We start from the raw sequence: 24,461 nt of genomic DNA, 5'->3' as shown, positions 1-24,461 counted from the left end.
GGATTCTCACAAAATGGATGACTCCTCCGAGAATAAAATCAGTTATGGCTTTTAAAAAATGCCTGTAGCAGAATCTTAGCAGTGACCTCAGACTTAAAACCTTTGCAATTATGGGTCGCTAATTGACAATTAGTATTCTAGGATAAAACCTGTATCTAGAGAAAAGGAGAACATATCTACTTTTCAGTTGAGCATTACATTATGGTTATGAAGAAACAGTGCCTCTCTGTAATTGAAACTCTCTCCTGCTTGGCCCCATGCTTTGCACTTTTACTGTTAGATACTTCGGAGAGAAAAATACCCTTTGGCCTATCAAAATTTTGATTTTGGTCCATGCTCTAGAGGTAATTAGAGTCTTTCAAGTATATGCTTATTCTGAGAAATTGCTTTAGGAACTGGGGTTTCCAAGAACAATAAAATAGGCATTGAATAGGAAATTCATCTGGTGTTTCTGTGGTCAGTCTAGGTTAAGTTCTTAAGTTGGATGTGTCTTTATGGCATAATAAATTAGAAATCAAGTTTTTGCGAGTGGAAAGCTTATGTGAACTTTCCCAAATGTATTTTAATGAAATTTATAAAAACATTTTGGTGTTTTGTTTTGCTTGGTGGCCCTCAGAATTATGGACTCAAGGATTGATGAGGTTCAAATTTCTCATCTCAAAACAGGCTTCTCTGATTTTTACTCTTTATCTTCCTACTTTCCCTTCCTCAACCACTGCTTTGAAGCTCTAGGTTTATGAGCAACTATTTTATTTACTTCCCTCTTTCATCCCCTAAGAAACTGTATGGACATTGTTAGAAACCAAATTACAGTAGCCACTTCCCTTAGATATTTATTGTGGTAGGATATGTTGGGGGTGTTGTCAGGGGACTCACTGAGTGCTCTTTCCATCGTACCTGAAGCAAGCTGGCTTTCAGTTCCTCAGAAAATGATCCATTGTAAAGGGACAATTTGAACTACTCTTTCTAGCTATTGAGGAAGACATCATGCAATGACTCACTTTGTATGTCTGGTTTGAAGGAGAGAACAGGAATTTTTATTAATTTCTATATCGTGCTCCTGGGCTTAAAGCATTGAGCCTCCTTTTCCTTTTGACAGCAGTATTGTCTCCAAATAACTGATTTTTTTGTGTGTGTGTGTGGTTCCCTCCCTCCCCCTTCTAAACTACACCAGCCTCATAATACTGATATGTTACTTGAATGGAAAAAAATAACCAGGTCTTCGGTGTTAGCTGATCCACGCAGAAAGAATGGTGTCATTGAATTTGATGAATTCTTCAACATTTTAATACTAAGTCTTTGTCTAATAAAATAAGTTTATTTTTATTTCTGTAGTATTATGTACTTATTACCACAAATTTTTAATACTCAATATCTTAATGGCAAATTTATACTTAAATCAAGGAGAAAGCTTTTTATGTTTTTATGTATATTGGATATAAACCTTCAAACGGCTTATTAATTATTAGTGCTTAATTTTAATTTAAAAAATCCTTTTGAATAGAAATATATTTGATAAAATTGTAGAAATTTGAGTCAGTCCACAATACTGATTTAGATTTTCTTGCTTTGCTTTACAGGAAGAAAGACGGAGGCTGAAAAATGCAATAATAATCCAGTCATTTGTAAGAGGGTACAGAGACAGAAAACATCAAGTACGTACTGTATTTGTTTGGAAAGATGTAAAACGGTTTTGCTGAAGATGAGACTTCTAGTAATAAGTAATTCCATTGAAAAATCTTCACCTTTTGAGTATTTTGTGTGCCCACAACGTGCAAATTCATTTCCTTTTGATGTTTTCATTTGAACCTCAATATCTGAGTAGGTGGACGTTCATCCAGCAAAGCATGTATGTGACAGTGGACTTCAGTGGGATTACACAATGTTTTTTTTAGCTGACAAAACATATGAAAACAGTTGGATATTAGCAGCTTTCATGCATCAGTGGAGCTTTTTTTCCCCAATGTGACTAAGATGGCAGTTTGAGTCAAAAAGATATTCTTTCTAAGCTGCTGTTGGGTAGATTATTCTAAGAAAAAGTTGTATGTGTTTAAATGTACTAGTATTTATTGAGTACACTAGATGAAAATGATGTGATATTGTTTACTTGAAAAGCACCAAATTTGTTGCAACGTGTACTTTGTGAATGACAGAAAGCTTATGGCCTTAACTGTGATATTGCGTGTACGTTTTGATCTCTTAACAAATACATGTTGAATCCGTTCTACTACTTTGCTACCACTTCGGGTGGGAAACTGAAATGAGGTTTTTAAAATTTTGCATCTCTTATTTTAAATCATAACCATTGTTGATATATTGATGCATGTCTTATTTTTAAGTACTCTATCCAAAGAAGTGAATTTGATCGCTGTGCTAATTTGGCCCAATCTGGAGGAGCCTTTTCCACTGCTAATGGAGCTAACTTGACTCTTCTAGTTCGTCAGTTACTCTTTTTCTATAGACAGAATGAGGATTCTAAGCGTTTGGTGAGTACTCTTACATACTTGATCCATAGTACTTTTATTTCATGCACTTCTAAAGTACTCTTTCACTTAAAAGATTTTGAAGGGATGCAAAAAAGGCTTTGAACAGTTCAGTAAATTCACTTAAGAATCCTGGCTTTTGCTGGCCTGCACTCTGCTGTTTTTTGTTTAGACAGAATAACTTAAAATTAGGTTTTATATTCGCATGCGTGCACGCGCACAATAAATGAAATGAAGCCTTGAAAAATTCTGTTTTATTCACAGTAGTTTATTATAAATAATATACTTCTATTAGAATTTATTTTTTAAACAATATTTTCCACTTAGCCCTCTGGTCATTCCTAGGGTGTTTGGTTTTGGTTTTTTTCCTCACTAGTCAATAATGCCTGCATATCAATTGCAAACTCACTGCAAACTTCACAAATGTACGAGTTAAGTATAATTCATAGTGGGTGTTAATAATGGATGTTGAACATACATGGCTATTTAAAAACCAAAAATTAACAGATAAATTTGTTGCAAGAGTAAAGTTATTTGTAAGTGTAATTCAGTCTTAACACTAAACTTCCAAAGTTAGGAGTCACATAGTTTATGTTGTGTAACAATTTTTTTTTTCTTAGCTGAACATGTTTGTCTTGCTATGTGTTTTGTAAGTCCTCCAAAGATATCCAAACCAGGATTGAAATATTACTGTCTGTTTGCAATAAATAATATCACTTGTTATAAACAGTAAACATGTGTGTATCTTTTCCCAGGTATGGATGTGTCAAAACTTAATTAAACAGAGTTCTCAGTTTGTTAAGCAATTGGATGGTCCAGACAGACTTACTTGCTTATTCCAAATAAAAAGACTGTTGGGGCTGTGTTGCAGGTAAATTTTTTTTCTACATGTTACTGCCTAAAAAGTGATTTGAAATTATGTTGGGCACTTTTCTGTTTCTTTTTGCAGAAGGTGAAGTATTAAATATGAATTAATCTTACAGAGAGGACTGTTTATGTTAAATACATATGTAGGCTGTAGTATAGGTTACTTGTTCCCATGTAAGAGCAATGGAATTGACTTTCAAGTTCAACAAGTGCTTAAGGGCTGCCCTGCCTAGGGATAGGCTTAAGTATGTTCTTAATTGTTTGCAGATAGCAATATCATTAGAAATATTTGTGGAAACCAGAAGGTTTTCTTGGGAACTGGTAGTGATTAGAAGGTATTATCTGAGTTAGACTGATGTTCCAAGGACATAATTTGGATATATTTTGTTTTAAAACTAGTATTATTTAAGATGCCTTTCCTTACACTCTATTTTGAATTTAAGGCATGTTAAGCAGTTCCATTACTGGCTTCAGCAGTATGTGTATTATTTGTAGTGGGAGGATCTGGGGAGGATCACAGGAAGGTAAATCCATGAAGGCGACTTGAATAGCTGGCAGCTAAAGCCTAGTTTTAGAGAGCAATATATTTGTTCTTATCAATAATAGAAACTAGTTATACTCTCCAGAGCTTTAAAACAGGGTTTTAAATGTTGAGGCTTTTTTAGACAATTGCTTCATTCAAGTGGCTGAACCTTGTGTTCTTACAATTGTGTATACTATATATATGATTGACAAACAGTGGCACAAGATGCTAAAGAAGGCTTGAGTAGTGGGCTTCAAAGTCCCCATGCAGTGGAACACAACTGTGGTGTCACTGGATTGAATTGTATGCTTTCACTACAGTTGAAATTGGGGCTTTGTAAATGCAGCTCTGTTGGTATTCCCACTCGCCCTTCCTGACTGGGTGATGTGGGAAAGCAAAAGGAGTGAAAGAGCTGTCCCTGCCTATACATATAGGGAGAATGGAGAAGGAAGCTCTTCTTAACTTCACCTTGCCAGCATGATGATGGGTGTCTTTACTTGCTTTCTGAGCTACTTTAATTTTCAGCAAAAGCCGAGAAAGTGAGCAGTGGGACAGGTAGCCAAAAAAGTGTTTGCCTGGGATAAGTTCAGATTCTTGAGCAGCTGTAGCTTGTGATGCTATGGAAAAAAAGGTACATCTGCAAAAAAGGTCGTGTTGTCAGAGGTGGGTGTTTGGTGTTTTTTTTTTTTTATAATTATATGTCTTGGCTATGGTGTCAAAATTTTTGCTGATAGGTCCCATCTTTCTGAATGGCTGGGAAAGAAAGCACGTTGGTACGGGAACTATGCCTGTTTACATCTCGTACTAACAAATCCTTTTAATTCTAAATAGGGTCTTAATCTTCACCATCTTGGTGGTTACTGGTAGTTGTTTCATAAGGAATTTGCTAAAAGGAGATGGTTGGCTGTATTTTTAATATTTCAGTCTGTAATCAAGGACGTATTGTTTCAGTTAGACCTATGACGTTTCCCAGCCCATCTTGCTCTGGGGCTTTCATGATTTCGTTTTTAATATGCGTAGTAATACATATTGGAAAAACATGTGTTATTCTTTCCTTCTCTTCCTGTTCGTGAAGTAGACCTCCAAACTGTTGAGTCATTGAAATCAAGAATTTAGTAGGATTTAAAGAGAGAGTGCCATCCATATTCATAGAAACCCTAAAGTCAGGAATTATTATTATAAAGGTGCCAAGAAAACGATGTAGCTAAACTACTGACAACATTTGGAAACCAAGTAGAAATAAGTTATTTTAAGGTGAATGTGAAAAGGATTTTTTTTTAGTTTTATTTTTAAATCAGTGTGCATATGCCTGTGGTGAAATAAGAGAAATATCTTGTTAAATAATTTTTATTTCATTTCATTTACAGGCTATTGCAAAATTGCAATGATGACAGTCTGAATGTTGCACTTCCTATGAGAATGCTTGAGGTATTTTCATCTGAGAATACTTATTTGCCTGTTTTACAAGATGTCAGCTATGTGACATCATTAATTGAACAAATTTTGCACTACATGATTCAAAAAGGTGAGTAGCTAGGAACTAGAAGTTCTGGGAAGTACTCAAAAATGAAATGGTATATGTAATACCTGAACACCATGTTGTTCAATCACAATTTGTCTTTACCACAGGCACGATGAATTAGATACTGCATACACTAACCTGTACGTTAGGTGGATATTTTGCTTGTAATGAGACCACTGCTTGAGAAATTACTCTTTTATTTCTTTGGAAATTCTGTTTATAAATTGAATATTCTACCAAGTTACTTATACAGACTTTTACCACAGATTTTGAGAGTAGGTGGATGTTACCTAATAGAAGTTTTACTCCAGTAGCTGTTTACGCACGCACACGCACACAGACCCAGTGCCAGGTCTAAGCTTTAGTTGTGTAAAAGTTGGGCATTGTTTTGCAGTACTGTTCTCTATTACTGCTAATGTTCGTTATTGTAAATTGGCATCACCTTTTTGTCCTGCTAACCCTAGAGACACCTTAGCAAAGAGATGGTGACCTAGCTTTTATTTTCCTTGTACCATCATCAGCAAAACTGTTTGCTAAACAGCAGTTACACCTGTGCAAACATACTGAGAGTTAATGAATTGTGTAGTTATCACCAAAATTATGTTTTGTCTCAAAGAAACTTAATTACTCTGGGAATGTGCAAAAAAAATCAGTTTGGCGTTCTGATATAGTAGCTTGAGTTTGCAAGACTTGTGGATGGCAAGAAAAGACAAAAGCATGAAATAAACATCTCGGATCTGGCTTCATTGGTATAAAATGTAAAAAGAGCACCTTTCAGTTTGTTAGTTAATTGTTGGAATAATTCTATGTTTTTAAGTTTTAAAGTACATTCAGTGGACTAGGGTATCCTATCCTGTTATTAAGGATTTGGTCTTAAGTACTGCATGATGAAGTCGCTATGAGGGGGAAAAAAAAGAAAGACTTACTGTAGCACATTTATTTTACTTGCCAGGCATGACTAAAACTGTAGAAGTATTTGTGTTGGTCTCATTGCTTACTATATAATAGTATATCTTCCGTAATACTTTAATACATTATACTTTGTTCTTTTAGTATAATATTCAGTCCTCATAACTGATATACGAAATTTTATCAAGATGTTAGATCATAAATTTTAGTAAAAAAAAGAATTGGCTTTCTGATGACTAAGAGTCAAAACAAAAAGCAGCAGTTGTGTGCAACTGCAGATGTTCCATCTCCTAGTCATCTGTGATGGTTAATTTGTAAAGAACCTGTAGTCAGCTTCTATTAGTATATGGTTTTGTATGTAATTTGTCTTCCATGTGCATTGTGTCAGCGTTGCTAAGTTATTCCTTTATGGTGACTTCCACTTGTGTTGTGTTGTATGTCAGGTTAGGTAGTTCCCGACAAAGAGTCTTAGACTGGACCTCTCAATAATGTGACACTATTTATGCATTTACAGTGGTTCGTGTAGTAATGGAACTTGAGTCTTGATTTAGGAGTTCATTGAGCAAGAGGAAGTTGGTTTAAGAAGAATGAAATCACATGATTCCGTTGGTACTTTTAGTAAGACGAAAATAGATTACCCTCTACACAAGTCTTTATGGCTTGGGTGGTAATGTGTTTTATTGCTGTCTGAGAGATCCCTGTTCTGGGAACAGTAATTGTATTCTTCAGCCTGCTAAGGTAAGTTATTTATAGAATTGAGACGTTCTGCCAACAGGACTCTTCCCTGTTTAGGAGTAGAGGGGAAAATTCATCATTTCTGAAAGGGTAGAAGGACAGCTGTCAAGCACGACTAGAGTCACTCAGAGGAGAAGATAATGTCTTTCATAGGTCACTGTTTAAAAAAATCAAATTATTCACTTCATCACCAGGAGTGGTCGGTCTTTGAAAAATCAAACTAACTCTGAATGCAATTATCTATCTATGGTTTTATAAAGTGATGTTTTCAAAGAGGTGGTTGGTATATCCTGTTAGTTATGTGAATGTGATTTGGACTATTGGAAAATGCCTTTCTAAGGAAAGGTTCATGCAATAAGTTGTAAAGTATTTTCCAAGTTAAAAATATTATATTAAGTATATAAGTTCTTTTATACTTATATAAAAGAAGAAAAATAATACTCTATTTAAAAAGTGATATTTCTTATTTGCAGGCTACTACAAGTCGCTTTATTTGTTAATTAACAATAAGCTTCCCTCGAGTATTGAGTATTCTGATGTTTCTCGAGTCCCTATTGCAAAAATACTTCTGGAGAATGTTCTGAAGCCATTGCACTTTATATATAGCTCCTGTCCAGAAGGTGCAAGGTAAATAAAGATAATATTCTATATTTGTCAGAGGTGCACAGTTTGTTGTTGAGTGTTTAGTTATTCTTTCAGTGCAGTTTGATTTCTTTGTGATAGTAATGATTTTTTGGTAATTCTTTTCATTGATGAAGCAATGTAGTTTCAGGTGTGTGTAAGAAAAAAGCAATGAAATGCTGAAGACTACAGTAAACAGCACAGAGTAGCAGATATCACAATGTGTAGGAACATATGTGTGGAAAAAATTAGATGAGAGCAGAGATGCAGCGAAGGGCAGATTAAAAGGATTTTTGAGTTAAACAGAACTTTGACAGGAGCTGAGGTTTATGAAGAGAAATAAATCTTTAGCTGACAAGAAGAAAGAGTCAGGTAGGTAGAAAGATGGAACAAAAATCACACGCTGCTTCTATCATGTGGTAGTGTTTTGTGTTAAAGTGGTATTTTGTGGGAAAAAGACTAATCGTGGTTTTTAAATTTATTTTTTATTTCAAGAATATAAACAACAAATTTAACTTCAGAATAGATTTCTGTGAGTTCATGAAAAGTTTAAAGTATAAAATTACTTGTTAAGATCATCAGGAAAAGCATGTAGTGTAAGAAGTTCATTTTTGAGAAATCTGAGAAATTTGGTTTATTAGCACAGGATTAATGGAGCGCGTCTTTGCGGTCTCCTTCATGGATGTGTTCAAACTTGCAAATTGATCTATTATTCCATGGATATAATTGTGGGACATTTTGCCTGTATCTTCTGTAAAGACAATTTTTCTTCATTTCAGGCAGCAGATTTTTGCAGCCTTCACAGAGGAGTTTCTGGCAGCACCTTTTACAGACCAGATATTCCATTTCATCATTCCGGCGCTTGCTGATGTGCAGACCATTTTCCCTTATGAACTCTTTCTGAATGCACTATTATTAGCAGAAAGTGGATGTTCAAGAAGTGATCAAGCCCCATGGCTTTTTTACTTTGTGTTAACAGTTGGAGAAACATATTTGGGTGAGAAAGCTGAATGGCTAATTAATTGTTTTTTCATATTTCAGTTAATATGTGATATATTTCCACAGCGTGGTTCATTGCCAAGCAAAAAGGACAGTTTGTGGATAAAAGTATTGGAGCGATCTGTTTTATTAGCTGTTCTTACCCTTTTGAGTAAATAACACGCTTATTTTTGGAAGATTTGGCATAATGTGTTTTGGTCAGGTATTTCTGGTAAAATACATGTTACAGTACAGTGTGATCTGGCTAACGATCTTTTATTTCAATGCATGTGCTGTAGGATCCCTGTCAGAGGAAGGACTTCTTGTGTATTTGAGGGTACTCCAGACATTTCTCTCTCAGCTGCCTGTGTCTACTGCTGGTACAAGTTGTCAAGATGCAAACAGTGATTCTGAAGATGAGGATGAAGATATCAGTAAAATGACAACTACACCAGTAAGCAGTACAAAATTTCTTTGAATGAATTTGTATTATAGCAGCAGCAAATATAGGTAAAAACATGAACACCATAAGTCTGGCATTTTTTTAGCTACATGTCGAAGGGAGCATATTTACTTCTTAAAAATAAATGGGTGTTCACTGTAAGCAAATGGAACTGGTTGCTTACATTAAAAACAAAACCCTTACTATAATAAGAAATCTTAAAATACAGGTGGTGTCTGCTGAAGGACAGAGCTTCTATCAAAAAAAGTTTCAGCTCTTATTTGTATTTGACAGAGACTATTAATCTCTGTATTCTTTAAGTCTGTGGTGATGCTAAGATGTCACAAAACATAGAATTCTGATCTTCCACCTTAGTGTTTTCAGTTTTTGTTTCTCATGGGAATATTACAAGTTCAACTACAGTATTTGCTCTGTAGAATTAGCTCTGTATTTAAATATATTCACTACCTTGAAAGTCCTCAAAGGACTGCTTTCTATAATAATGTATAGAGACTGTATTATAAATAGAATTTGTCACTGTAGTTTAAATGTCCACCAGTAAAATGAATTTGTGCTAACTTTAACCTCCTGATGCTCGGGTCAAGGCCTTGAACAACCAAAGCTGGAGAGATGTAGATTCAACAGTTCCTTATTGGCCCTTATATAATCTCTCAAAAGACACTACCATTCAAAGAACCTACACAGTGTGCAGTCTTTCCTTGTGGAATGTGTGATATTTCACCACATTTAGGGTTCATTTAAAAAAAAAAAAAGTCTCAGATTATTTTGCCTCAACACACTGAGCTTGGGATTGTGGATTTCCGTCTCAGGCATTCTGGGGCTTCCTGGCATCTTGCTGTTTAGGTATTGAAAGCAAAAGTGACCAGCTCTTCTAAGAGATACTCTTCCTATGTAAGTAGGCATTATTTAATGTAAGTTGATGTACATTTCTGAAAGATGCAGCATTCTTAAGGCCTCAATATTGTGAGTAACCTCCTATGAAGACCCGTACTGCTGGGGAATACATGCACCCTTTTCCTTGTGCATTTTTAAATGCAGTGTGTTACTGTTACCCCAAAATCTTTACCAAGAGAGTGTGAATAAAATACTTCATTTGCCAGACACGCACACACTGTATGTGATGTGAACATTGGCAGATTCTACTTGTGGCTTGGAGATATTTGTGATATTTAAGAGCTGATCAGGTAAAAACAAAGCATAAATTTCTGTTCACAGGTAACTTACAGTAATTTGTAAATTAGAGAAGATCTGCTCTGAGGAGGCTTTAATACATAATACTATTTATTGCAATATGTTTTTTTTGTGTTTCTCCTGTGATTTTTTTTTTATATATCCATGTTTTCATGCATGCCTGTCATACCAAAAAAAAAAAAGGGTGGGTGGGGAATGCCTCTATCTTAAAAATTTGTAATTGGATAACTTGTATCCTTGAATGAGCCAGACTGCTTTGCTGTGTTGGGGACAAGATAAAGAGAGGAAATAAGGAAAATAAAATGTTGAGCTCCACTCAGTTCTGTGTCAAGAGAAAGCATTCCTCTTCATATGCTTCTGGTACTACACAAACACATGTATTAGCCACCCTGAAGTTTCTTGTTGCTTGTTAACTCATGGATTATGAATGTGAAAATACTATTTGTAAAGGAACTTAGAGTAGATGTCATTACTGGATTTCATGCCCAAAACTGATTGATGTCAGGGGAAGAGATGACTATTTGCATATTTTATGCCTGTAAATGATCTTGCCTTATTGTATCCAAGTGTTGCAGAACATGCTTACGTTAAAGGGACTCTTTCCCAGTGGCCTAAGTGAGAAGATTGATACCACAACCCAACAGTTGCCTACCTAGGGATTTAAGTTGGATCTTGTGGCTGCTTCTAAGAATGCTACTGGGATATACATATGTGCTTACGTTTTAATTATTGTGTGAGAAAATTTTACGTTCTGGTAAAATTCTGGGTTTCTTTTTTTTTTTGAAAATTTTTAAAAGGGGATACCTGATCATTAAAAAGACTTAAAGCAACATTTTCTTTGATATGCTTGTAGGGTGATGGAAGAATATCAGTTCAGTACATAACTGAGGAGTGTCTAAAGAAATTGGATACAAAGCAGCAGACAAACACTCTACTGAATATGGTTTGGAGGGATTCAGCTAGTGAAGAGGTCTTTACCTTAATGGCATCAATCTGCCACACACTAATGGTACAACACCGAATGATGGTGCCGAAAGTCAGGCAAGTATAAGTAATAGTCATGTTGAACTGTGGTACATCTAAAATTGGTTTTATTAGGTAGGCTTATTTTAAATACCCTCTGCGTGCCTTTCTGTGTTTTCTTTTATGATCAGCTGAAATAATTAAGAATTTCGGAATTTAAATAATAATTCCAGGCAAACCAAAGAGTGGATTTTTTCTATTTCTTATTTTTCTTCTTCTTCACTGTGCTGTCTCTGGAGTAATCACTGAATCCAGAAGTGTAAGCTCTTGGTTTGTTTAGTGAGTTGCAAATAAGTTAGTATTCTATCACCACACTGAGGACTATGGAACAGGTGGTGTTTGTGATCAGAAAATCACACACAAATAGGGATTGAAAAGATCTGTGAAAGGAGTTTATCTGTCCCCTTGCTCAGAGGCAGTGTTAAGCATCGTTCTAGCCGAAGTTTGTCTAGCTTTTTTTAAAAACTTTCGGAGATACGGATTCCACAGTCTCTCCAGCTAGCTGAACACTGAAACCAGCTTGTTCTCTACCCTCTTAAATATATAGCCAAAATCTCTCTTGCTACAAATCAAAATGATTCCTAACTATTGAAAATCACTGTTGTTGTTTGGGAACGACTTTGGTACCTGAGGTGGAGATAAGAGACTAGTTCATTTGTACAGCATTCTTTTACAAAGGCTGCAAACCACAAATGTCAGTTAAAATAGCAGATTTTTGATGTTTTTATTATCATAGTAAGATCCATATAAGTATTAACGCTGTTCTGGTGCAAATAGTTTTGACTAAGTATGTAGCTGCTGGTAGTAAAGTAAGTATTTAGGGAATGTTGTAAACATAATCAATTCAAACTGCATTGTAAACAGTGATACAGAAAACTAATTAGGTGCTATCTTAGCTCAATGGTGTTTATAGCTGTTAGAGGAAGTAAGATGTCAGTGAAACTGTGATTGCTCGATTAGGGTAATTAGTTCTTTGTAGACTAATTGCATTAGAGCAGGATGTGAGACCTGAAGATCATAGCAGCAGTGGAATTAGTATGCCCGCTTTATTGTTGCAAGTAGTACATTGCCTTGGATAGTAATTACTGAGTTTAAATGCATCACTGCTTTGACTTGAGGTTTGCTGGTGAACTGTGTGGAAAAGGGTGTTTAATGAATAAAGAAGTCACACAGAACTTTAATTGTATGAGTATGGCATCTATTTCCTCTAAGAAGCCGTATTGGGGCTTTGCAATTATTTGTGATAACAAGCTAGCTACACATCGGATAAATACAGGAGTTATGGAAGCTCTACTCAACATTTTATAATGGAAAGCAGTTTACAAATTTAAGCTTTTGAATAGCTCCAAAACAGCTGAATGTACCAATTTTAGAAATAAGTAGTAGAGGCACTTAAGATTTGTGTCAGTAATACCAGTGGAGTTACTTTCATGGTGAAAATGAAGTTAATTCATACAGGTATTTGTTAAATTAAAGTAGACATTTAATTGCTAATTCTGACTTATGATTGACTTGGAGGTGTTGGGTTTGCCAGGCATCATCGTGTCAGGAGGTGTCAATCTTTTATCCTATTCTCAGTGCATTTTAGACCTGGCCTAGAGTTACAAAACAGCTATTCTGAACGTTATTTTTGAGTGTTTTTCAAAGGACATTTGATGCTTGTTTTTAAGGTAGTAAACACTGTGCCATTTCAAAAGAGAATGAAAAGATTTTTCATCATTAATTTCCACTTTTTTAAATTGCCCGATTTTCAATTGCCCAAATGATTTTGTCAAATTTAATGATAGTCTTTTGAAAGATGCTTCACTTGTTTTGAAACTAACTTTAAAATGACTTAATATTCAGGGTAAAGTATAGCTATTTAATTAAACCACATGGAAATAGTTAAGCAGAAATAATTTATTTAAAATTATATGTTCTAAGAGCTCAAAAATGCACTTTTCTGTTAGGAAACATACTGGGTCAAATGGTTTAAAAGATAGACAAGGTTGTTACAAAGACTTTGCTTATTTAACAGCATTTACAGCTGTAAGAGAAAATAATTATAATTAAAAACAAAGGCTGCAAGTCTGCAAAGTGGGATGCTAAATAAAGATAATAGTAACTGAAAATAACTTTTCAATGACTGTAAAGAAAGGCTAAAGTTAACACAGACTTTGGAGGGAGGAAACAACAAATATCTCTCTATTGGTTTAATAGTTCTGAGGCTTTTCTCCTTCTTGAAGAAACTCGTGGTATAGACGTATGTCACTCCATTAAAGCTGAATGCTTTTTCTTCTTGTGGCTTCTCAGTACATCTTTGATTTGACTGATGATGATATTGTATGGCATTAAGAACATCGGTGTTGCTGCTGTAGCTTGGTAGTTTCTTTGTTTTGTAGCAGAGATTAAGAGAGAATGGAACAAGATATACCCAGAAATACCATGTAGTTTTGAACAGAAGGAGCCAGCCTCTGAAGTTCCTTTCTGATTCTCTATGGCGAGTGGTGGGATCCAAAGGTGGATTACTGGAAAAGCACATTGCTCTGGGTTAGTTGTTAGGAATTTTGATAAATTCTGAATAAGGTCTGGAAAGATGGCAATTAAAACCCAGTTAAAGAAAAAGGCCACAAGACTGGAAACCTAGCTGTAGCTAGTGACAGTAAGCCAGACTGGAGGTGTAGAATAAAACCTGATTATTGTGAAGTGCTTGGGAATTGTTCTTGTTTTCAGAGGGGCAGCGCTTTCATCTTTTCACTGTAAAGTTGATATATATTATTGAATACAGTTATTAAAAAAAAAAAAAAAGAAAACATGAGTCTTGGAACGTAGTTCTTATAATGAGTTTTGCAAGATTTGTTCATCAAAATTTTACTTTAAATAACTAGTAAATTCTGTTTCTGTAAAATATTTAGGGGCATAATTTCATAGACTTCAGGTTATCACTATGGCTTTAATATTAAATAGTGATGAAAACTGTGCTTGTGCTGGGACTTCAGTCACTACTGGCCATCTGATCAGTGTCCCAGAGTGATTGCTAATCTTGGTTTAACAGTTTCATAGTGAATGTACATTACTACTACTTAATAAACATAACACTGCTAAGCTTAACCTGTGGTTGAAAGTTGTTTGGAAGACTGACATTCTGGTGTAATACGAGCAGCCTGGCTTCATACTTGTACTGAAGATACTTACGCATTACATGAGGCTATTTTAGTAATTCTTTAGGGAATGTTCTTATATTGTTTTGCTTTTTTAAAAACCAGAAACATTGATGTTTTTACTCTTTTTTTTTTTTTTTTTTTAAAAACTTTGCTTTGCATTCTTGGTCCAGTATGAAGAGGCGCATAAGCCTAAAGCAGCCTCAAGAGTGGTATCGTTCATTTAGCAATGGCTGCGCATGCTGCCTCATACCTGTGACACCTTGCAATTCTGAAGTGTCCAAACATGCTGCCCTGGCAGCAGTGACCTTTCGCAGGCTGTATGAGCTCCTCTCATTCTAGTGTATTCTCTTCATTAACTTAAATGGTCTCAGTGGGAAACTGGGCCCAATTTATGACCTAGACTGAAAATCATGCCTTTAACTAATTAACTTGTAGTGGTGCCTCAGCTAAATTAAGCTTAATGGGTCATTTAATCTGTCCCATTGCGCAGGAGGAATTTGACGCTTTTTTTAAACCAGAGGTGCCCAAAATGCCATTCTGGCAAGTACACATAAATCATGTAGCCTTTGTGGACGATAAGACACCTAGGGAGAGAAACAAGGTTCTAAATAAATGATCGTTATGTACTTACTTTTGGGAGCAGATAATTTAATTTGGTATGATTAAAATAGATACTTAACAGAAATCAGTGGAGTGAATTTAACTCTATCATAGCCTGTGGCTGAGGCAGTGTGCATTTTCCCACTTGAAAAGAGCTTATCCTTTCTGGTAGTTGAAAAATGGTGGTTCTTCCGAACTACAGTGCTAAATCTGAATATTGAAATTTACAGAAAATCTATTAATGAATCTCTTCTATAAAACCATGTATAATGATTTCATAATAAAGAAGTTGGTGATATGTAGTGATATTTTTCAAGAAAATGCAAAACCACCAGATGAGAGGGGTAAAACCCAGGATTTAAACTTTAGATGCTTGGTTTGTTTTTAGAGTAGTACAAATATTGGACATGAAACCCCTGAGTTAAATTATAAAAATATACCTAAAAAGAAATAATGTCTAATGTTTTTGATTTCTGGTGTTTGTGTGTGGCTTTTTTTTTCCTTTAAAGGAAGAAGTGATCAAGATTACATGGATGCTCAAGCTTTACATTAACTAATCTCTGAACTTTGTGGATTGATAATGCTTTGTCTTCAGGGTAGAAAAACTATCCCTGCAATGTTCTGCAGTTTATCAAGAATTGTTATCTATTGTGTCATTTTAATGTAGTCCTACCTGGAAATGCTGTTTTTTAGCAGATGCATGTTTTCTCTCTGCCAAAGAAAAAGACCACATGAGGTAGATTTTGACCTATTTGAATTCTCCAAGTTTTTATTTTTTACTTGCTAATTTTTTAGGCTTTTTATATTTTTTCAATGTGAAGGCAAAAATTTTGCTACTTTTTAGTACAGTCAACTTCTTGAACTTTTGCAGAGATCTGACTTTCCACATCCATCCTTGCATTGTGATTTTTTATTTTTTTTGTTACCTTTGTTATCTTCTACTTTGGAAGCCAATTTCTGTACTTGGAGTGGGAGGGTAATAGGCTGTTTCTGTTGTCGTTCCTTTTGCAATGGATTATATTTCAGGTGAATCAGTGATGTAAAATTTTTGTAACTCAAAGCCTAATTCACCCTTCTGTGTTCAGTTTGCAGCTTCATGTTTATTTTCTGGTAACAGTACGGAAACTTTAGAACTTACTAATTCATCTGCTTTGTATTACATAGGTATTTCATATTGACAAAATAAGCTGTATGGTAACATCTTCTACCAAATTTGCATTTTTGTATTTAACCAGATTTTCAGGGAAGGGAAATACGAAAGTTGAATACATTCAGCATTTCTGGAATTGGGCCATGAAATATAGCAGTTGCTACAATTGACTGCCTGAATTACGCATATGGAATAAAAATGGCTTAAACTTAGACAAAGGTTATTATTATAAGCTCTTAAGGTTTGTCCTTTTTTTCCCTTCATTATTGCTGAATACTGCTAGAATGAAAAAATGAATTACATTATGATAGGTTCAGTGTCCATAATGTTTGTTCATTTCTGCTAAAACTATTACATAATTTCCAGGGATGATTGTAAAATTAACAAGTTTTTACTTGGAAGCCCTATGAGACCTAACGGCACTGTGCCAAATTACTTTTCATTTCAAATATGAGGCTGAAAACTGAAGGTCACTGAGGAAATTTCTCATTTCAAAAACCAAGATGTCTGAGCTATAATTCAGATACTTAAACATCAAAATACAAATCCTTATTCTAAATTAGCTAGGAATAATAAGCCCTTCCTTACATGATAATGCATAATTTCCACCCAAATGTCAAAATAATGTGACTTCAGAAGGAAGTAAAATTCCCATGTATCAAAATCAGGTTGAATTTTTTTCAAAAATTCCACTTACTTGAAGTAGAATTTAATTTTACAATAAAACTTAGCTTAAACTGGCATTAGCTGCAGTTGCTTCAAATTTGACTCAAACTTAGTAACGATCACCAACATGCAACTTCTATGGAATATGTGAAGCTCCCAACTCTTTTTAAAGGTACTGATCTGTGTATTTAAAATCCAAAGTTTTTGAAACAAGAGGGCTGATACTTCAGCAAAGACGTGCTGCAAACCAGAGGTTGCTTGTATTTCCTTTTCCCTTCTTCTGCACGCCCCCATTCTAGTTCCAAAACTCCCTGTACCTGCAAAACTCGATCCTTTGTTTGGTGAAGAGTTCTGCCTTTCCTAATGCTGCTTTATCCTCGCACAGTTCCTTGTCTGTGCAACTGGCGTGGTGAATGCGTGTGAAATGAGAGCCTGAAGAAGGGACTAGCTGTGTGGATGCATGAGAATATCCACAGCAAGAGCAGCTTGCAGGGCTTCAGCAGCTAGTAAGCGAGGACCCAGAGGCATATGGCACGATGCAGTATTTGTTTGTGAGTGGGCGTGTAGGTTTTCTGGTGGTTTTTTTTGTTTTAATGTCTTTAAATGAATTGCTGCTTGGACAATTTTCAAATGTTTTTAAGTGTTTACTGATATTTTACTTTTTTCCTTAATGAGATATGTGCTTCCTTTCCTTTTGCCATCTGGCAAATTTTAATTTATCGCTGTGGTCTGTAATAAATCGAGTTTTTTCGGGCAGCAGCATTTGTAGTCTACCCTCCCTGCTCCCATTTCCCAGCCTCCTACCTCCTGTATGCATGGTCACAGGGAATTTTGATATTATGAGGCTGTTGACCTCTGAGAGGAGATGTGGATCTGAGTATCTGTTTTACCTTATTTATTCAAATAGTAATTAGGAGACCTAGGAAAGTAGCATTTAGGATAGCTAACTGAATACAGTTCTTCAATATCAAAAAAATGACAGTTTAGCCAGTCAAATCCTGTTTGGTTTCTTAGAAGATATTGTTTCAAATAACGTTTATCACATGTTGCTTCCTGCAGGGGAAAAAAAACAGGCTAGGGGGAGACATTTTAATTTCAGGAAGCTTTTTATTTCTTGTTTCTATAAAAAGTATCATGCTGTAATCATGTCTGAAATAATATAGTTAAAGTCAGTCCCTGTATATAACTGACCTGTGAACATACACATTTATTTACAGTTGTATAAACCATTTTCTGTCTATAGATGGATTAGTGTATGTGCATGGGTGACTGTCCTGACATTGTTCTGTTGATGTTGTTATATTTGCCATGCAGAATATACCAGTAAAATTGCTACATAATTTTAAGTTGGAAGTTGCTTTTAATGTAAAGTATTTTAATCTATGTTTCACAAATATTACTACATTTGTTAGTGTCAGAAAAACCACGGAAGTGACCTGTTAAATAGTTGGTGTGGTTTTCTGTATTAGAATATAAAAAATTCCCAGGCAAATAACTTGGAGAATGTTGTTTTTTTTTTTTAATTTAATGTGTGTTTAATTTTATGGAATACTGAAAACTTGGGTCTGTATCATGTGGTTTGTTGCTGAGTTAATGAAAACTCTGTTTTAGGTAAAAGGATTTATATGCTTGTTTTCCAGCTTTGGGGCTCGCACCAGATTTGATTAGAATAAGAGCCTCCATCTTGAAAAAAAAAATTTTAATTGTTAATGTTTGAGAAATGCTTGATGGAAAAGTTTTCAGAGGAGCATTGTGTTTAGTGAATAGAGTATTTTGGAAGATACAACTTACTTGAACTTCCTCTTGCAGGCTTCTTTATAGTTTAGCCTTTAATGCCAGATTCCTGAGGCATCTTTGGTATTTGATATCTTCAATGACTACACGAATGATCACAGGGTATGTATTACACCATTTCTGAAACTGAGTCTTTGTTAATATAGAGCATATCTAGTGAAAAGAGAATGAGACAACTTGTGGTATGACAATGCTTGTAGAGATGGGTGAAAACAAAACTGTAATGGTTAATTAGCTCCTATGATTTCATAAAACCGAGCAAAACCTTGGGAATTGGACAGTTGTAAATAATTACAGGTAAACAGATAAAATCTGTATTTAAAAAAAGGTAGATCTTTTGTGGATTTTGGCGTGCTTACTAGCTTCAACATAACAAACACTGAAGCACTAAGTACTTTGTCCCGACTATCTGAGTTTTATCTCGCGTACTTTGACTAGTTCAGAAATTGGTCATGGCAGAAGCATGTTCCCAGGTACTGAAGCGTTGGACCTACAGGTTTGTTCTCTGCTGGCATGCACATTAGTTACTCTCTCTGCTTTGTGTCTCTGTTCTAAACCAGAAATTATCTGCAGTCTCTAATAGTTAACGCCAAGGTTTATTATCAAGACACTGAGATACTATAGCAATATGAACATACAAAGAGTAACCTTATTTTACAAGAGTGGGAAATAGTAGTTATTTAACTGAGAGTGCTGTCCTAATTTTGCTGTAGGAACTAGTAAATATTTTTGCTAAAATGCTGAAGTTAGTACTTTTTTAGAGTATTTAATTATCTCTTTAATTTTGCATTTTATATTTTAAGGTCTATGGTGCCACTCCTTCAAGTGATTTCAAGAGGCTCTCCAATGTCTTTAGAAGACTCTAGTCGAATTATCCCTCTCTTCTACCTTTTTAGTTCTTTGTTTAGTCATTCACTTATTTCTATTCATGATAATGAATTCTTTGGTGATCCAATAGAAGGTGAGTTTCAGGCATACTAAATAGCAGTGTTTTGCAGTGTGTTTTTGTGTGAGGCTACAGAGTTCCCTGGGTGATGATTTGCTGACATCTGTGGGGAAGGCTCTTCTGGGCTGACTTGCTGGTAGTCCCTTAAGTACTCAGCTGTCAGCTGGCTCTTTCATGGTGATTGCATTTAGAAAAAAGAGGAAAAAAATAATGGTCTGCATCTTGGGAACCCTAGCTTTACAGGGTCTGATATGGAAGTTCTTAATCATGATAATTTTTAATGAGTTAGTGAAGAGAGTGAAGTGAATAAGAAAAAGACATTTAAAGAAACTTAAACTTGTGTTTTATGTAGTTGTAGGTCAAAGACAATCATCAATGATGCCTTTTACACTAGAAGAGCTTGTAATATTATCACGCTGCCTTCGAGATGCATGTTTAGGAATCATAAAGTTGGCTTACCCAGAAACAAAACCAGAGGTTCGTGAGGAATATATTGCAGCATTTAGAAGTGTTGGAGTAACAAAAAATACAGAAATGCAGCAATGTATACAGACGGAACAAAAAAGGTGGATTCAGTTATTCAAGGTAAATTGTGTCAATTTTCAGAACATATTTAAATAAAATTTTCAGGCTTTTGCTGAAGGTTCTCTGATTATACTTTTAACACAGTTATTAGAAGGAATATGGATTTGGGAAGGTTGCTTTTTGGCATATATGCTAAAACTTGAGTAACTAAATTCTGAGAACTGTAACAGGTTGGTTTGTTTTGGTTTTTTTTTTTTACTTCTGGCAACTCTTAATTTTCCTGCTTACCCTGCTTATAAAAAAGTTACTGTATAGAATACAGGTTTTACCTTGCGGAATGGGAGTCAAAGTTACTTAGGTATGTCATTATAGCTTTATGTAGGTGTGAAATTCTAACTGAATCATACGATTACTCAAGTACTTCTGTACTAAAGGCTTCACTAAATTGGTACTATGCTACAGTGGTTTTGTTGGTGTTCTGCTACAATATGTTGGTGCTACTCCTTTTGGGTCTGCTGGAATACTAACGGGATGGTGAATCCAGCTTAGCAAATGTAAACATAATGTATGTTCTTTCTGGATATCTACCAATGTATTTCTGCTAGTTTTATCCATGGCATCCTACCTAAGACATGAGTTAAGAGAAGCTGAAAACGTTGGCAGGAAAAAACCTAATATAACTGTTGCCGAAAAAAAGGAGTGCTTGACTTGTCATGAAAATTCTGCAGCAAACACATCTAGTCAGCTAAAATTGCTCATTAAAGAAGTGGGAGCAGAAGAAATGCATTTTCCAAATTGAATGCTAGATTTACAGTCTGTTTAATACTGGCGACCTCTCGCACACTAATGTTCAGTTCGAGTCATCAGCTGTCCCTTCAGGTCTTTTATCACTGCTTTTGTCAAGCTATCTATTTAATTGAAAGAAGTTAATTGAATGAAAATGATCAACTAAGCTTGTATTAATATTGCTAATGGAACTTTCTTCTTGGCCATGTTTGGAGAAAGATGTCATGCTAGACTTTAGGAAAGGCCCATTAAGGCTTGCACTTAACCTGATGGGCTAATTAAGGAATGCTTATTCATTCTACAAGTCTAAGATAGCCTCTATCCAGCCTATTCTGCCTGATTTTACAACACATTTCACTTATGAGCATAAGCATTAATAGCAGTGAGAGTAACTGATAATGTTTTGATTGCATTGAATGCAGTCCTAATGCACCACTGAATTTGTAATTTGCACGGATTGATCTAATATATGTTTGCACAATTTAATTTAATTACTTGTCTTTAAATTTCCAAATAAACTTTCGATTTAAAGGTCACAAGTGAAAACCCCAATATGTCTATTTTTCAAAGGACAGCATGCTAGGGCTATTTGGCTATTTTTATGTGTGCAGTTTATATCATGCCATCTTCTATTTATTCTCTTTAGTTTGTCATATTAAATCACACTCTTTATAAGCTTCTTACATTTCAGGTGAATCTGATCATATTTTGCTGTCATTCAGAAAGTTGTAAAATCCCAAGTTACTCTGCCCCCCTTTGGCAGTCAGGAATTAAACCTGTAGGGGAACTGTCTCAACTCGGTGTACTCTTTCTAGTTTCAGGAGCCAGGGTTGTCTTCCATTAGCTGAATTACAAATGTAAATCTTGATGGTATCTCCAAGGCTCTGGTTCTACCCAAAAAAGTAGCTAATAACAAAACTCGCCTTGTTTCCTCCTTCAGAAACATAACATTGCAGATAAAAATTCAACACAGCTAAAGTTCATCTCATCAAGACCACCGTTATGCAGCATTGAGTCTTTCCTGAGGGCAGCTTCAAAATAGCTTCTTGACAGTGAACATGCAGCAGTATCTTCTTCCAAATCACTAAAACAAAGCTGAAGTAGTTCATCGTAAATATAAGGTGTTGAAGTAGAAAATACTTTTCTTTTTTACTTTGTCAAATGTGAGATATTTATATTTTGTAAATCTTTTGCAAGCTGTCTTCAGAGAAAAAGTCATGTCCCTTCCCTATCACCTATGCTTTTAATTTCTTTTTTTCTTTTAATATCTCACACTTGTTTTGCATTTTTCCGTACCACTGGTATCTAATGAAATACATTCCTGTATATATATACACACACAAATATAGGCTTTACTTCTGCAAGGTAATGGTAAATCTGAAAACAGTGAGACTGCTGACAGTGAGGTGTTTCTTTGCTAGCAGATTGGAGGTCTTTGAAATGGTAACATTCACATGTGAAAATGTCTTTATTCAGCAGAATCCCTCTTTTGCTTGGTATAATAATATTGAATAGTGTAGTCAACTGTTAGAGATTCCACAGAGGGACTTAAGTTATGAGTACGCGAAAATGGGTTTTGTCAAATAAAAGAACTATTTCACTGTCTTGAGTTAATCCAATGAAAATAAGTTGCTAATTTTGCTGAATTCTAGTTTTGATTATTACTTGCACTTGGTGTTTTATTCAAATGGGGATTTCTTTCCAATATCATTTATTGTAGCGGGTCTTTCCTTTCAATAAAATACATCCTTACCAAAAATTTTTCAAAGGATTCCTGGGCTTAGATTGCTAGTGTTCTCAGTACCTGTTCGTTACATAGAAGGAACTCCAATCTCACCTAATTTGGTTAGGCTTCCTTCAAGGATTCTTTAACTGCTTGTAAAATATTTTATTAGTGTGGTCTTCATATGGATAATTTTTTCTGATTTTTTTTCCTGGTTTTTTTTTTTTTGTTTAGTATAGTGGTAATGGAACCACAGAGCTTCAGTGACTAATTTAACCTGAATTTTATAAGGGCAAGGTGATGAAAATTCCTGTGTAATCAGACAGTTCTGTCTCTATTCAAGACATTACTTTATAAACTAGATCTTAAAAGGTCTTTTGTATAGTATCTACAGACAAAATCCTTTAGAAGGCCCATTAAACTCTTTGTTACTCTTGACACCGGCTCATTAAGACTGTCTTAGCAAGATTACTACAGAAATGTTTTGTATATGTTTTTTTTCTTACTCAGTTTTCAAGTGCTATAGTTCCAAGTTGCAGAACAGATGGCTGTTCATTGTAGTAGTGAAAACATCTTTAGGCTAGTAATTTAATATTCTGTTGATTCCACTTAATTACATTTTATGTAGTGTTGGGCTAAGTTGGTTCTGCTTTGGAGAGGAGGCGTGCAACCAAGTATGACAATAATGCTTGAGGTGGAGTAGGTGTTAGCTTGGTATCTCTACTTCCCTCCCCCTCCCACCACCCCGAATTGGAAGAAGCTGCCAAGAAAAATATTAAAATTGCAAAGACACCCTAGTGACCATGATAACCATTTTTCTCAGCCTCCCAATTTTGTTAAGATGTGCCTAAACTAGTTATCTACTCAGTTTTTCATTTTCTGACTGTGCAGTTATCATAAAGACAGAATTACCCTTCATCGTTTTAATTCCTTGTCAATAAAAATGAATTAAACATAGTGGTTTAAGATAATGTGCTTGTAGTTGGTTGAAGTATAGGTTTAGGCATCATCACCTGCTACGGTTCAGTTGATGAATAAAAATTCAGACCACTGTTACCAGGTGTTTTCCAGGTAAATGCTTATACCTTCTGTTGGAAAAGGGCTTACTGACTTAACATCCTAAAGGGCTTTTACCTAACACATTTTGGTTTGTAAATAACATAACAATAATACAGTATATATGTGCATATTAAATGAAAATTACAACCAGCCACCCCACACATATAGTTTTAGGTCTGTGGGGACTTTTTGTGCTCCTTATGGTGATCACCAGAAGAATATTTGGTAACCATCCTTTTTCTGGAAATGGTCGTCTTGTAATCTGCTTTCAGGCACATTTGGGCTAGGCCCTTCTCAGGAGTGGTTGGTTTTACATTCTGAATCTGGTATGTTGGATCCTGTGATAGTCTTATGGTAGTGTTTACCATGCAGTGTAAACAACCAAGCTAGTCACACTAGGATCTGTTTTAATAGATAAAAGAATTTCGAGGATACAGTTAATTTGATAAATTGGTATCTACTTCTGGATGAGGTGGTCATCTTTTCTCTTGTCAGCTTTGAAAATACTAACAAGATATTTGTTGACAAGAAAAGGAGCCTGTAGTATCTTTTCAAGATGTAGGCCTTTACCCTTAAAATATCAGCATTAGTTTTTTCACATGGATAATCACCTCAGTATTTGGTCAGGTCATATCATCAGCAGATTCTTATGATTTCTCCGAGGCACCTTTAGTTGGAAATGCTTTAGTTTGTTAATGCAGCAACCAGAAGTACTCAATCTTTCAGGTACTTTGGAGATGAAACTTTTGCTGTT

At 35.2% G+C, this 24,461-nt stretch overlaps 1 protein-coding gene across 2 annotated transcripts in view; it reads left to right on the top strand.

The window, feature by feature from the left end:
* The window catches only part of UBE3C (ubiquitin protein ligase E3C), a 79,307-nt gene that overhangs the window by 11,928 nt on the left and 42,918 nt on the right, over positions 1–24,461 (top strand). For both annotated transcript variants that reach the window (XM_064445022.1, XM_064445023.1), the window contains exons 3-13: positions 1,581–1,655; positions 2,340–2,486; positions 3,239–3,354; positions 5,241–5,398; positions 7,513–7,666; positions 8,440–8,657; positions 8,938–9,092; positions 11,146–11,333; positions 18,684–18,770; positions 19,472–19,629; positions 19,967–20,199. In XM_064445022.1, coding sequence (XP_064301092.1) covers positions 1,581–1,655; positions 2,340–2,486; positions 3,239–3,354; positions 5,241–5,398; positions 7,513–7,666; positions 8,440–8,657; positions 8,938–9,092; positions 11,146–11,333; positions 18,684–18,770; positions 19,472–19,629; positions 19,967–20,199 — 1,689 coding nt within the window. The remainder of the gene's footprint in view (positions 1–1,580; positions 1,656–2,339; positions 2,487–3,238; positions 3,355–5,240; positions 5,399–7,512; positions 7,667–8,439; positions 8,658–8,937; positions 9,093–11,145; positions 11,334–18,683; positions 18,771–19,471; positions 19,630–19,966; positions 20,200–24,461) is intronic.

This window comes from Phalacrocorax carbo, chromosome 2 (genome assembly GCF_963921805.1).
Source record: "Phalacrocorax carbo chromosome 2, bPhaCar2.1, whole genome shotgun sequence".
Classification (NCBI taxonomy): Eukaryota; Metazoa; Chordata; class Aves; order Suliformes; family Phalacrocoracidae; genus Phalacrocorax; species Phalacrocorax carbo.
This window is presented reverse-complemented; position numbering and strand designations above follow the sequence as displayed.